The sequence below is a fragment of the Balearica regulorum genome, chromosome 24 (genome assembly GCF_011004875.1).
Source record: "Balearica regulorum gibbericeps isolate bBalReg1 chromosome 24, bBalReg1.pri, whole genome shotgun sequence".
NCBI lineage: Eukaryota > Metazoa > Chordata > Aves > Gruiformes > Gruidae > Balearica > Balearica regulorum.
This window is the reverse complement of record NC_046207.1, coordinates 4688255-4701562: the sequence shown is the minus strand read 5'-3', so window position 1 is coordinate 4701562 and position 13308 is coordinate 4688255. Positions and strand designations below refer to the sequence as shown.

At 67.0% G+C, this 13308-nt stretch overlaps 1 protein-coding gene across 1 annotated transcript; it reads left to right on the top strand.

Annotated features, from left to right (window-relative positions):
* The first annotated feature begins 1072 nt into the window (after positions 1-1072).
* Positions 1073-11202, top strand: IGFBP4 (insulin like growth factor binding protein 4). Its single transcript, XM_075774895.1, has 4 exons — positions 1073-1502; positions 7657-7811; positions 8012-8146; positions 8445-11202. Exons 1-4 carry the CDS (start codon positions 1142-1144, stop codon positions 8571-8573), a joined length of 780 nt encoding a protein of 259 aa, XP_075631010.1. The 5' UTR covers positions 1073-1141; the 3' UTR covers positions 8574-11202.
* Positions 11203-13308: the final 2106 nt, after the last annotated feature.

Genomic DNA, 13308 nt, shown 5'->3' with positions numbered 1-13308 from the left:
AGGGAGAGGGGCTCTCTGACCCCTTGCCACCCGCCACAGTGAGCCGGGCATGTTGGGGACAGCCCGTGCAAGGCCTGCCCAGGCACCGCAGCGTCTCACGCAGGGCAGGGTCAGCGAGGCTGTACTTGTGCCGGAGCTCACCCCGCCCCGGGTTGTGTCCAAGACCCCCGTGCTGTGTCCAGCTGGGTCCCCCCGGCTGCCCCATGCCCGGCGCTGGCTGAGATGCCACCGGGTGCATCTCAGGGGTCACCAGGCCCCGGGTGATGCTTGGGGACCCGTCCCCCTCCGGGCACAGGGACAGGTCGCTGCGGTCTCCCGGGCCTCCAGCCGCCTCTCCCCGGGGGCTGCGGGGACTGGTGGGGCTGGGGCCGGGGGAAGGATGCTGGGGCTCCTCGCCCCGTTGCCTCCCGGCTTTCCCGAGTAGCCACTAGGTGCCGGCAGCTTTCAACTTATCACCCGGTGTCGGGCCTGTGCAAGGCCGGGGGGGGGCGCGGGGAGCCGGCGGTGCCGCCCCGGCGTGTCCCCGGCAGACTGGGGCTGAGCCGCCCGCGATGCTCCGTTACCTGCAGCGCTTTTACTCCCGCCGGGGACCGCCCGGAGCCCACCCCCGGCTGGCCCACGCGGGGGGGGTCTTGGCCACAGCCCCCGCGATGCAGCCCCGTATGCTTCCCACACCTCCCAGTTCATCCCAGTTGCTCTTAGGACCGGGCAGGGGGCAGCGGGCAGGGTGGCGGGGCGGCTGCTCGGGGGGGGGGCAGCGGGGCTGCGAGGGTGCGAGGGGGTGACGGGGTGATCTCCGGGGGTGGGGGGGTGTCGAGGTGTGCAGAGCCGGGGGTCTCCGGGCTGCCCGGCGCCGGAGCTGCTCCGCCGGTGGCCCCGGTGCTGAAGCCGCCCTCCCCGGTGCTGAAGCCGCCGCCGCGGTGCCGGTACCGCCGCCGCCCCCCCCGTCGGCGGGGAGCTGCTCTCCCCGGTGATTTCCCGGGGGCGGCGGGGGCGGCCCCGCCGGTGGCCCCGGTGCCGGCGGCGGGAGGTGTGGCCAGGGGCCGCATAAAGCCGCCGCCGCCGCCGCCCCGCGCCCGCCGCCAGCCGAGCGCCGCCAGCAGCGGGCCGGAGCGCGGGCGCGGAGCGGCGCGGAGCCGCCATGCGCGGAGCCGCCGGGCGCGCTCTGCCGTTGCTGCTGCTGCTGCTGGCGGCGGCGGCGGGGCCGGGAGGCGGCGAGGAGGCGATCCAGTGCCCGCCGTGCTCGGAGGAGCGGCTGGCTCGTTGCAAAGCGCCGCAGGGTTGCGCGGAACTGGTGCGGGAACCGGGCTGCGGCTGCTGCGCTACCTGCGCCCTCGGCCGCGGAACCGCCTGCGGCGTCTACACCGCCCGTTGCGGCGCCGGGCTGCGCTGTTACCCGCCCCGAGGTGTGCCGCGGCCCCTGCACACGCTCATGCACGGCCAGGGCATCTGCACGGACCTGGCCGACGTCGAGGCCATCCAGGAGAGTCTCCAGCCCCCAGGTAAGGCCGGTCCCGGGTGACAGAGGGGCGAGGGGTGGGTGGCTGGAGGCTCTCGCCCCTCGCCGGGTGGGTGACACCATCCCCAAGCAGCTGTCGTTTGCACCAACCTGCTCTCCGCTTACTTGGCAAGAGTTGGGGTCACAGAGCTGGGAGTGGAGACGGGAGGGTGGGGGGGGGGCTCAGCAGGGACCCTGCGCCGGGATGGGACGGGACAGCCTGGGGATGGGCATGCACGGAGCGTGTCCCAGGGAGGGAGCAGCGCTGAGACGCGTGAGCTCCCACAGCTGGGTACCAGCGGGTCACATTTGTGCTGTCCCTATCTATCACGGGCACAGCAGTGTCACGGCTGGCGGCACCGTGCCTAGTGGAGTGGGCTGCTTTGCAGGGACTCATCGCCCTCCGTGCCTTGGCCGCAGAGTGCCCCTGGATGGCAGGGCAGCCCGCGGTCCCGCAGGCACCCGTGGACCCTGGGGACAGGTCCCAGCTGCTGGGGAAGCTCCTGTTGCACGGTGACCCCTGCAATGCCCCTTCCTTGGGATGCTGCCGGCAGCTCTGCCTACACCTCTGGGAGGAAACAGGAAAGAGGCCTCGGGGCACCTGCTTCCCTTGCAGGCAGGTCAGGCTGGGCTCCGTGCCGGGGCTCTGCCAAGAGCTGTGCCCTTCCTGCGGCTGGGCAGGGCAGGGGGATGTGGGCAGCGGGCAGGGCCAGGATGGAAAAACCCTCTGCCTGCAGGTTCTGCCCATGCCTGTCTGCCCCAGGACCCTCTCGCAGGTGTTGAGCGTGGCCCCCTGCCACCGCCGTGGTGCTTGGGCAGGGTCTAGGGGCCAGGAGCGGAGCCGGAGCTGGGACCCCAGCCCCAGAGCTGCGCAGGCTGTGCTGCGGCTTTGACAGTGGGAACGGAGCTGCTGCTGGTCCATGGGACTGGCCCGTCAGTGGGTCTGGATGTCACGCTCCCCCTTCCCCGTCCTGCAGGCTGTGATGGGGACCACGTTCCCTGGAGCTGGGGAGCAGCATCCCACCACGGGACAGTCCATGAGCTGGCCTAACCCTGTGTCCCCATGCGGGGTCACCCGGAGCTCCCTGAGGGGCAGAAGGGGCTGGAGCAATGTCCCTCCTTGTCCACCCCAAGGGCCAGATCCCAGCTCCATTTCCCTCCTCACATGTCGGGCCCATGGCAGCTCTGCCGGTGTCCCCATGGTGAGGAGGGCTCTTCGCAGATGAGCCCCTCTGGCCGCCCCTCTCCATGGGCAGGAGTTGGCCAGAGTGCTCGGCATGGGGTCTGCTGCGGAGCCCCCCTGCCCTGCCTGTCTGTCCTCATCCCACATCCTGCAGGAGCTGTCTGGGCTCCCTGGCCCGGGGCTGCGTCGGGCTGCCAAGCCCTGTTGGTTTTGGCCGTGCCCTGTGTAGCGCAGCATTTTTTCCCAGAGCCTTTAGGAAACAGACTTGCAGTTTTTTTCCTTCCTTCCCGTAGTGTTTTGGCCTTGCTGGGGACGGGTGGGTGGCTGTGGGAGCCGGGCTCACCCGCAGCTCACCATGTCTGCCTGCAGCGTCGCAGGTGGCAGGATGGGGGAGCGGGCAGCGGTGAGCCCCTTCCCCCGGGACAGCCCAGCAGGACACGGACAGGACACCCCGTGGCACATTGCTCGGTGTGGTCCCAATGGGACCTGGTGGGACATCTGAGCCACGGGTCCCTGTCCCGCTCCGGCAGCCTGGAGCCAGTGGGAGTGTGGGGCCGGGGGCTGCAGGCTCCATTGCTCGCACCACAGCCCTGCCTGGCACAGCACGGGCACCCTGGCACGGCCGGTGCATCCGATGGACCCCCTTGGGATAAGCAGAAGGGAATTAAATGCCTTTTTAGGGGTGGGGGCATACAGGGCAGGTGCCCCCGGCTGCGCCTGCATCCCCCCGGGGCTGAGCATGTGTGGGTGAGAGTGGAGGCTGCAGCGGGCGGGCGGCTGGGAAGCGGTTAACGTGCAGCTCGTACAGTAAACACTTTGTCTGGGGGCTCGGCCCGGGGGGCTCCGCATTCCAGGGAAGAGGCTGGGATGGCGGGGGCTGGGCTGAGGCTGGGCTTTCCAAGGGGTTGGGCGATGGCTCCCTGCTCCATCGCCTGGAAAAAGCCTCTCCACTTGCCCGGGACCCGCGACACCCACGGGACAGGACTTTCAAGGAAGCAAGGGAGCGAGTGACCGCTCTCCTGACCTGAGACCCACTCCTGTGGCTGCGGGTCCGGGGACCCTGTGCAGGACCCTGGTCCCTGCCTCCTGCTCCCAGCCCTACCAGCTCCGGGCTGGCTCCCGGAGCATCCCGCTGCTTGGCCAGAGCCCTGCGATGGGGCCGCCCTGGGGAGGATCCAGCCACGGCTTTTTGGCACAGCCTGAGGGTGCCTGGGGGAGGTGATGGCTGAACCCATGTATGGCAGCTGGGAAGAGGTGAGGATGTTTTCCCCAGCACACATGATGAGTGATTTAATGCTGGGTAAATAATGATGTCTGGGAAAAACTGACCCCATGGGAGTTGCGTTCATCCTGCATGGTTGCTGTAAGCAGCGGCTGGGACAGATCCTGTGCCCTTCCCGTGTGCAGTGACCGGGAGGGACGGTGGTGGCCGAACCCTGAGTGCACGGGCAGCCAGGACAGGCTGGGTTCAGCTGCCATGGCGTCCACCCCACATGCATCCATCACTGCCCCTCTCCGCCTGGTCAGGGGGCCGGGCGAGGCTGTCGCCCTGTCCCAGCTGTCCCCCAGGATGGGGTCTGGCCTTTGCCCATGCTCGGGTTTCTCCTGGGGAGGCTCTGGTCCCTACGGGGAATCATCTGCATCTGCATCCCTCACTCTCCCTCTCCTGCATCCTGCCCCCTCCTCCATCAGGTGCCAAGCCGGGAGGTGCAGAAACGCTCGGCCACGTTTGAGCACGGCAGGGCTCAGCAGCGTGTCTCCATGGGATGGGGATGGGCCAGGCTTCCCGGCCAGCACTCCTGGCCAGGGGGCTGTAGGTGCCTGGTGCCTGCGCCCCAGCCACCCCCCGTGCCCTGGCTCATCGTGCTTCGCCGGGGCCAGCGCTCAGCAGGATGAGCACAGACTTCCTCGTGCCGGCACCTGCCAAGCTGAGAGCCCCGGCAGCCAAGAGAGCCGGTGCTGTGCCGTGGCCCTGCCAGGACCACCCGCAGGCGACACCAGGGGTGCCAGACGGGGAAGCGGAGGGTGCTGGGACTCACTGCAGCTCATGTGCCGTGTCAGCCACAGCCACGTGGATGTGTCCCCTCTGGCCCGTGGGACACGTGGGGTCCTTTGTGCCTGGGCTGGTGGAGTAGGGGGGAGTGGGGCTGGAGTAGGGGCTCCTGACGACTTGTCCCTCTCCCATGGATGCACACACGGTCCCGGGGCTTCGCTTGCTGCCCCAGGCTCTCCTCCCATGGGAGCTGTGTGGTGGACCCCGGAGCCCTTCACTGCTCCCTCAGAGGCTCAGCATGGTGAATCACAAGTTCAGCACGTGACCGATCTCATTTGCAGCTCCTGTTAATTGAGGGTGACGCTGAATGACTCGTTTGTGTCTCCTGTCTGTGGGCCAAGCAGAACACCAGGCAGACATCCTCCTCCTGCCAGGACAGGGCGGCTGATCTGCACGGCCAGCGAGGACAGCACCCGTTCCCATCCCCTTGGCACCCTCTTCCATCCCAAACCGAGCAGAGGGGCTTCCCCCAGCCGTCGGCCAAGCAGGCACCCCCCCCCCCCAGCTCTGCCTGTCCTCCCCTGCCGCTCGCAGACCTCTCTCTGCTGGCGCAGCCCCAGCTGCGACCCGCAGCACCGGGGCGGTGGTGGCCAAGGCTACCAGGCAGAGCAGCACCGGGGGCGGGGGGGGAGAGGGGCAGGATGGCTTGGGGGCACCCTGCGGGCATCGGTGCTGCCAGGCCGGCATCCAGACGGTGCTTCCCAAGGGGTCAGGGCGGAGCGGGCTGCACCGGGAGCGGTACGGGAGGCTGGGGGGTCGGGGGCCTCCAGGCTCCGCAGAAGTTGCTTTTTCTATGTCTGTGCACGAGTGCGAGGAGTTTCCTCGTCCGGCTGGTGCAGGGGGGTTGCCAAGGGGGGGTGAGAGGCTCCTCGAGCTGCCACACGTCACTTAGCCGGTGGGAAAATCGCCCTGAGGACTGCAGCAATCCCTGCTGTGGGGAGGGATCCTGGAGCTGGCGTGCGAGTCTGGGGGGCAACTCAGCCCCTCCGCGTTGGGGGAACGCAGGTCCCTGAGCTCTGTCCCCAGAGCCGGGTGCAGGGCGAGAGCCGCCTCGCTGCCCGGAGGCACTGACGTTTCATGTGACCTTAGGAAAATGTTATTGGCATCTGGTTTTTATTTAAGCGCAGAGATTTGACGCTCTGAAGGTGGCTGGTGGGGGGAAGAAGGGTGTTGTCTGTGCCGGGGCTGGGTGAGGGCTTCCCCGGGCAGAGCGGGCAGCGGCCGGTGCCTCCCGGTCCTGCCTTTCCCCTGCCTTTGCACGGCGCGGGAGCAGAGCGTGGCGGTGCCGGCACTTCAGCATGCTGGTCCCCACCCGTGCCAAATCTCCCGCCTGGCTCTTCCTTGTCTGTCTGCCCCAGGAGATGCAGGGGGGAGGCAGGGGAGGGAAGGAGCACCCCTTGCCCGAGCCCCCCAAGCCCCCGGCTGGGCTCTGCTGCCGGTGCCCGCGTTGCACCATGGCCCCGTGGTTGGTGCCGCCGGGGCTGACGCGCGTCAGGGCTGGCATCGCTCTGCGTGGGGTCCTGGAGACTTTGGGTTTGTGTTTCAAATTTCAAGGGCATGAGCCATTTCCTGGAAAAAAACTGAAAGATTAAACAAAAAGCAAATAACACGACTGAAGGAGAAGGCTTTGATCGGGGCTACGCTGTGAACTTTAACCAGGCCGTTGGGAGCCGGTCCAGGAGCCCTTCGCTGCAGGGAGCCACGGTGTGAGGTGCCGATGGGAGCCCGGGGCCGGGATCCCGTGGAGACGCGGCAGGCAGGAGACTGCGGCTCCAACCCCGCTGCCTGCCTGCTGCCTGCCTGCTGCCTGCCTGCGGGAAGGGCCAGTGCTGGGCATCACCCCAGCAGCCTCCGTCGCTGGTGCTGTGAGCCCCTGGGTGCTTCCACCCATGCTGCACCGTGACCGCCCCCCCGCCTGGTTTGGGAAGGTTTTTCCCGTTGCTGGCTGCAATATTGATTAGTATAAGCCCAACCCCGGGATAAACTGGGGCGGGGAGCCCTGGCTGCTTTCCTCTTACAGCTCAGGCGGGTTGGGAGTCAAAACGCTGCTCAGGCTGTGCCTGACGTGGCTCCGAGCGCAGGTGGGACCCCGGCTCCCTGGGGTATCCCCCCTCCACAGCGCGTTAACGGGTCCCAAACCGGAGGGACCAGCAGCTTTTTAAAAGATAAAGTCATGCCGAGAGTTCGGGTCTCATGATGCTCCGTCCAGCTGCCAACATCTGGGATCGCAGTTTGGCTGCGCTTCTGGCACAGGCGAGGATGCCAAGCGCCGCCTTTCGGGCTTGGCCCTGCAGGAGATTAACTTTCTTATTCCAGGAATTTCTTCTTTCATGTCTTCGCGGGGGCTGTGCTCCACTCCTGGCTGTGGTGCCTGGTGCCGCCCCGGTGCAGCCTGGTGCCCCTGTTTCCGCTGCAGCTCCTCAGAGGCAGCTTTTTGGGGGCACCGGCGTCTTCCTGGGGGTCCCTGGCTGTGCATCCCGGGGTCACCTTCCAGTCCCGTGGGTCTGGTGCTCTAGGCGAGTACCTGGCGCCTGGTGGCACGTTGCTGGCTGGGGCACAGCCAGCCCCTCGTGCTGCGCAGCACACCGGAGAAACTGCCCGGCGTTCTCACAGCGTGCATTTGCAACCCTACGATAACAGACGCATGGCAACAAGCCTGTGAATTGTGGCTAACGAGTCATAAAAACTCCCAGGAGCCTTTCCCAGTGCTGCAGGGAGAGCTCAGCCTGGCATGGTGGCAGGAGGGGACCTGGGGGTGACACCTGTGGGGACCGGGGAGGGTGGCGTGGGGTCCGGCAGCACCGACCGCACGTTGTGCCTGCGGGGGCAAGTTGCTCCACGGGGGCTGGGGCACTGCGGGGACACCGCCATCCCCGGGGCTGCCCCGTGGCACTGAGCTCCCTCCGGTCTGTGTCCTTGCAGAGAAGGAGGAGATCGACCACCCCAACAACAGCTTCAGCCCCTGCAGCATCCACGACCGCAAGTGCCTGCAGAAGCAGCAGGCGAAGCGGGTCAACAACGGCAACAAGATGCGCAACAGCGGGAGCCCGTACCACCGCGAGGAGACGCGGCCCATAGTGAGCACCGCGTGGCACCGCGATGGGTGGCCGGCACTGGGTGTCGGAGTGGCACTGGGCTGGGGAGGGCGGGATGGGGCTGGGGAGGGCAGGATGGGTGCTGAGCACCCCTGGGCTGTTCTCCAGGGTTGGGGTCCTGAGGTGTTGGGGTGGGGGCACATGCCAGCCCCGCTGCCGGCTCAGTGCCCCCCTTCCCGTAGGCGCAGGGCTCGTGCCAGAGCGAGCTGCACCGGGCGCTGGAGAGGCTGGCCGCCTCGCAGACCCGCACGCACGAGGACCTGTACGTCATCCCCATCCCCAACTGCGACCGCAACGGCAACTTCCACCCCAAGCAGGTAAGACGGGCTGTCGCCCATCGTGGGGGGGGAGCGGGGTGGCCGCACGCGTGGGAGCATTTCGCAGAGCCAGGGTGGAGCTGGGAGGGGGACACAGGGCCACGGCAGAGCCCACCCGCGGCTCCTGGCTTCGGTCGGAATCAACCTTTGGGTGTCGTGAGGCCCTTTGCAAAAGGCCTGGGGTGGGATGGGGGTGGCAAAGCCCTGGGAGAGCTCCCGGCTGCCCCGGCCAGGCAGCCTGCGGGGATGGGGCTGTGGGGGCCAGGCTGCGCGCCCCTCACCAAACCCGTCCCCTCAGTGTCACCCGGCGCTGGATGGGCAGCGGGGCAAGTGCTGGTGCGTCGATCGTAAGACGGGGGTGAAGCTGCCGGGCTTCCTGGAGCTGAAGGGGGACTTGGACTGTCACCAGCTGGCGGACAGCATGTGAGTGTGACCGCGGCGGCCCCGCACCGTGCCGCGGCCAGGACACCCACCGGGGCTGTGTAGGAGAGGAAGAGCGGGGACATGACCGCCGAGCAGCTCCCCGGTGCTTGAGGACCCCTGCACGCACCCCGGATCGCCGCTGTGCTCTGCACCACGGGCTGCCCACGGCACGGGGCACGGCACCGCGACCTGCACCATGACCACTAGCCACCGCTGCTGAGGGGTCCCCGGCACGCGCCAGCGGCACCTCCATCCTGCACGGACACTCGCTCGAACAGATGCTGCCCTGGGGCCAGTGTCAGCCTGCCTGGGTGGAGCGGCTGGAGAGCACCCACGATGCTGCTGCCCCTCGGTGCTGCTTCTGCAGCCGCCGCTGCCCGCCTGCCCCGTGGTGCCCCCCCGGCTTTTCACCCCGGCCCCTCCATGCTGCGGTGTGGCTGGGGGACCCGAAGCGCGGCGGCTGCGGCTCGGCCGCTGTCCCGGCCCAGCCTGGCCCCTCAGGCAGCCACGGACACGTCGGCACCTCGTGGGGTGCTGCAGCGGCACCCCTGCCCGCAGTGCCTTGCCGTCCACGCCAGACCTCTGCGTGCGGCAGCAGGAGAAGTGCCTCATCCTGCCCTCCCCAGCGGTGGGAGGCTGCCCAGGGAAGGACCCGGGGGGGGGGCCTGGAGAGACACCCCCCCCCCCCCCCAACACCGCCTGCCTGGGGCCCTCCCTGCCTCCATCTCACCCAAAGCACGTGCGTCCGATGGGCATCGCAGCCGCACAGAGCAATAAGAGACCTTCCCCCTCCCCGCTGCAGCCCCCCGCCCTGGGAACTGCCTGTCCCCCCCAGCCCAGCCCCATCCTGCTCCCTGCGCAGGGACGAAGCTGATGGCCGCGGCGCTTTCCTCCCATGTCCCCCTGCCCCGTCCCCAGCCGCCATCCCCGGGGCGAGGGGGGTCGGGCACCCCCAGACGTGGGTTGTATCCCCCCGGGCGCTGGGTCCAAGGGGAGGGTTGGGGGATGAGGGATGCCTGGGAAACACCTCCCAGCAGGAAGGGCTGCTTTTGTTTTGTTTTGTTTTTTCTTTTCTTCCCCAAAGATTTTTAATATTTAAAAAATGTCGTTGGTGGGATCTTAAATCTGACCGTGTGGCCCCTGAGGCTGAAATCCTCCATCTCTGCGGAACGGGGCACCGCCGGCCGTGGCTTCTGTCTTCTATTCTTCCAACTTGGCCAATGTGACAAAACCAGGATGAATTTCTGGAACATCTCAGTGACGGGATCTGCAGATTTCGCCAGCACAAAGTTCTCAGCTGAGAAATTGTCACTATTTTTGTAGCTTTTTTTTTTTTTTTTTCCTTTTTTTAAGCTGGGCTGGATATTTTTCACCTAAATGTCTTTTAGGTGAGAAATGGCCGTGCTGGCTGCCATGGCAAGCGTGCCAAAGACGGAGGGATTTTGCTGTTTCCGCCCCCCCCCCCGGCTCACCCCCCCCGGCTCCATGGCTGCAGTGGGAGGTTTTGGTTTTCTGTGCAGATTTGTCCCGTTCACGCTGCCGGGTGCCAAGGCCCCCAATGGGAACGAAATGTTTCAGTTTTAGTGAAACACCCTTCTGCCCCTCTGCTCCCCAGCAGCTCCCCGGCATGGCACGGCATGGCACGGCACGGCATGGCACGGCACGGCACGGCATGGCATGGCACAGCAGCTCCCGCGTGTCTCGGATGGAGTGAGCCGGGATGGGGGCTGGCACCGGGCTCAGCACTGCAGCTCATCGGCACGGCTTCGCCTGGCTTCTCATCTGGGTGACGTCCCACGTCCCCAGGTGCTGCACGTGTCCCAGCGTGGCCCCAGCACCTTCCGCCGTGTGTCCCGCGGGGCTGCGCTCCTGCCCCTGCCCCGCTGTGAGCCGCCGTCCCCGGCAGGATCCCACGGAGCTGTCAAGCTGCCGGCTGCGTCCCTGCTTGGTGCCTCTTGTCGGAATCCCCTGCCTGCCCTCGTGCCCTGCCAGATCCCCTGCCTGCCCCAGCGCCTGCCCGTGCATGGCCCCGCTCGGAGGAGGCTGCACACAACTTCCCAACTGAGTCAGTTTGCCAGGATGGTGCTCAGCAAGGACAGGGGTCCCTGGCCCTGCCGGAGCCCCCGGCCCCCCGGTGCCACCATGCAAAGGATGGGTTTCCCAGGGTGCGGAGCGGTGCTGCTGGGGACCGTGGCTGGTCACAGTGCCGGTCCCGTGTGGCTGTACCGGCAGCACCGTGGCAGGGTGCAGGATGCTCGGCTGCCCGGACCCTCCCCGCACGCAGCCGGGGCAGCGCCGGCAGATCCAGCGGAGCCTCTCCTGGTTTTGGGGTGGCCGCTGGATGCCGGCGCTCGCCAGCACACATTCTGTGTCCAGCTCGGAGGGCTCCAGTGTTTTATATCGTCTCTCCCGTAGTTTAAGGCTGTATTTACACACGATCATATACCAGCGTAAGGCTCCCCCACCCCAGCGGTGTTCTTCCACACCGACGTGATTTCTGTCAGTTCCTCCTGGGCCAAGCCCATCCCTTCGGACTCCCATGTAGCACCGACCCTCTTTTACAGTAAACTTGAACCTTTATATCATCAAAAAGAAAAAAAAAAGATAATTACTGTATTTAATTTTCCCTGTTATTTAATGTGTTTCTGTTGAGCGCATTTTATCTTTGCATTGCTTTAAAGAAAAGCAGAGGGGAGAAGCAAAGCAGAGGGGGAGCGAGGGGTCTGCGGGGATCCCACCCGGCTGGGCACTGCATTCCTGCGGCGCCTGTGTGTGCCATATGGAAACGCTCCCTTTCCAAACAAGCCAAATTAAACCAGAGACTGCCCATGACCTTGACACCATCCCGCTGCCGTCTCGAGCCCTGGCAGAGGGTGGAGGAGCGGCACTTGCAGCCCCGACCCCCAGGGAGGTTCAGCCGCTGGGCTGCAGCCCGCCCTGGCTCCAGAGCCCCCCCAAACCACATCCCTGGGGAACCGCTGGTGGGACCAGCCCTGGCTCCTCGGCCCTGGGAAGTGCCGGTGCCGGCAGTGGGAGCAGAGCACGCCAGAGCCGGCCAGTGCTCCAGGACGAGAGCTTTGAGGTGTGCAGCCGCGAAAGCCTGGCTGGGGACTGTTTGCTGTAGCTACGGGGGCTGGCGGCCGAGCGGCTGTGGACGGCTCTGGCTCCGAGCTGCCAGCAAAAATATTTAACGGTTTCTTTCCGCCTGCTGCCGGGGAACGGGCGCTGGGGGGGAGAGCAGCGTGGCTGCACTGGCTGCCGGCGGGGTGAGCGGGGAGGGATCCTCGGTGGCAGCAAGGGCCATCGCCCAGGAGCACCCGTGGGTCCCTGCTCCCCAGGAGACCCTCCGCTCCCCTCCCGAGGTCCCCCGGGTGCAGCTTGGCGCAGGCCGGGCCCTTGGCTGCTCCTCACACCCACCGGGCAGGGATCCCCTTCGGCCACCTCCAAAGCCACCTGCCTGTCCTCTGCCAGGGGCCGCGGCACGGCCGGCTGCGGAGCAGGATAAGGGGGGCTGGGGTGGGGGGGAGCAGGGGAGGGCGGGGGGTTGGATTGCAGCAGCTTGGAAGTGGAAAAAATGCCTGAGCTGAGAGCGTCTGGTTTGTGGATCCTGGGACTGGGCTGCGGGAGCGGGGCCAGCGCCTGCCTGAGCTCGGCATCATCCGCAGCCCGTGGGGCTCGGGGGCCAGGGCTGGGCGTCCCGGCGGCGTGGGGACAGACTCAGCCGCACTGTCCCTACCCGGGCACCTGGTGCCCCCCAGCCTGGGGGACACTGTGCTGGGTTTGGGGTTCAGCAGCCCTAAAAACCCAGGCACCCGCAAAGCCTCCAGAAGAGCAACGCTGAGCAGGGATGGGGTGGGAAGCAAATGATTTTGTGCCTCCTCACGAGTCTCAGCTCAGCCTCTGCTCCGTGCCACCGTGAGGGCGTTGAGGATCGTCACCGCCGGCCCCGCACAGCGGCACAGCGCAGTGGCACAGAGCAGCGCCGGGGCTCGGAGACAGTGCCAGGCTGGGACGAGATGCTGGATGGGCTTCAAAGTTCAGGGGAGGACAGGGACAGGCACCGGCTTGTGCCAGGGCGACGTGCTCGTGGCCAGGCAACGCCGCCAGCCTCGCAGAGCCGCAGCCTGCGACACGTGTGCGTGTGCATGCCGGTGCTGGTATGTACCGAGCATCACCGGCTCTGCTCAGTGTTTTGGGAAGGTGTCAGGGGATGCAGCTGGGAGATGCCCAGGTGTGGGAATGCCAGCGGCCACACACCTCTCGGCTCTCCGGTGCTTCTGGCCACGGCTCGGCTTTCTCACAGTGTTTGCAGAAAACGTGCTCGCCATGGAGGCTGGCATCGCCTGGGGTCACGTCGCAGAAGGATGGCTGGGTCCCTTGTGTCGTGACTCACCGGGGCCAGAGGTGTCGTCCAGGGCCGGCGCCAGCCCGATGCTCCGGTTACTGGAGCCGCGTGGCCGGCGGTGCTCGGGGTTGTGCAAACACCCCGGAGGAGCTGGGCCCGAAGGCAGCCATCTGCAGCCAATATAGACAAGCACAGTAATTTGCTGGTGCAGCAGATCGGCAGCCGGACCAGGGAAGACGCCAGCTGTCCTGGAGCCCGGCCCAGCACCCCGGCCCTGTGCTGACGGCTGCCCAGGGCTGGGGCTCCCCAGGCTCTCCTTTGGGGCCCCCCCCCCTCCGGTTGCCCCCTGGCCTGGCGGCTGTGAGGACACCGGGCTGGGCTTGGGAACCGACTT

Excerpts from the sequence above, each read along its gene's own strand:
- IGFBP4 (XM_075774895.1), top strand. The coding sequence starts at position 1,142 with ATGCGCGGAGCCGCCGGGCGCGCTCTGCCGTTGCTGCTGCTGCTGCTG. Across the intron at positions 7,812-8,011 it reads GCGAGGAGACGCGGCCCATA|GCGCAGGGCTCGTGCCAGAG; the intron begins GTGAGCACCGCG and ends CCCTTCCCGTAG. Across the intron at positions 8,147-8,444 it reads GCAACTTCCACCCCAAGCAG|TGTCACCCGGCGCTGGATGG; the intron begins GTAAGACGGGCT and ends CCGTCCCCTCAG.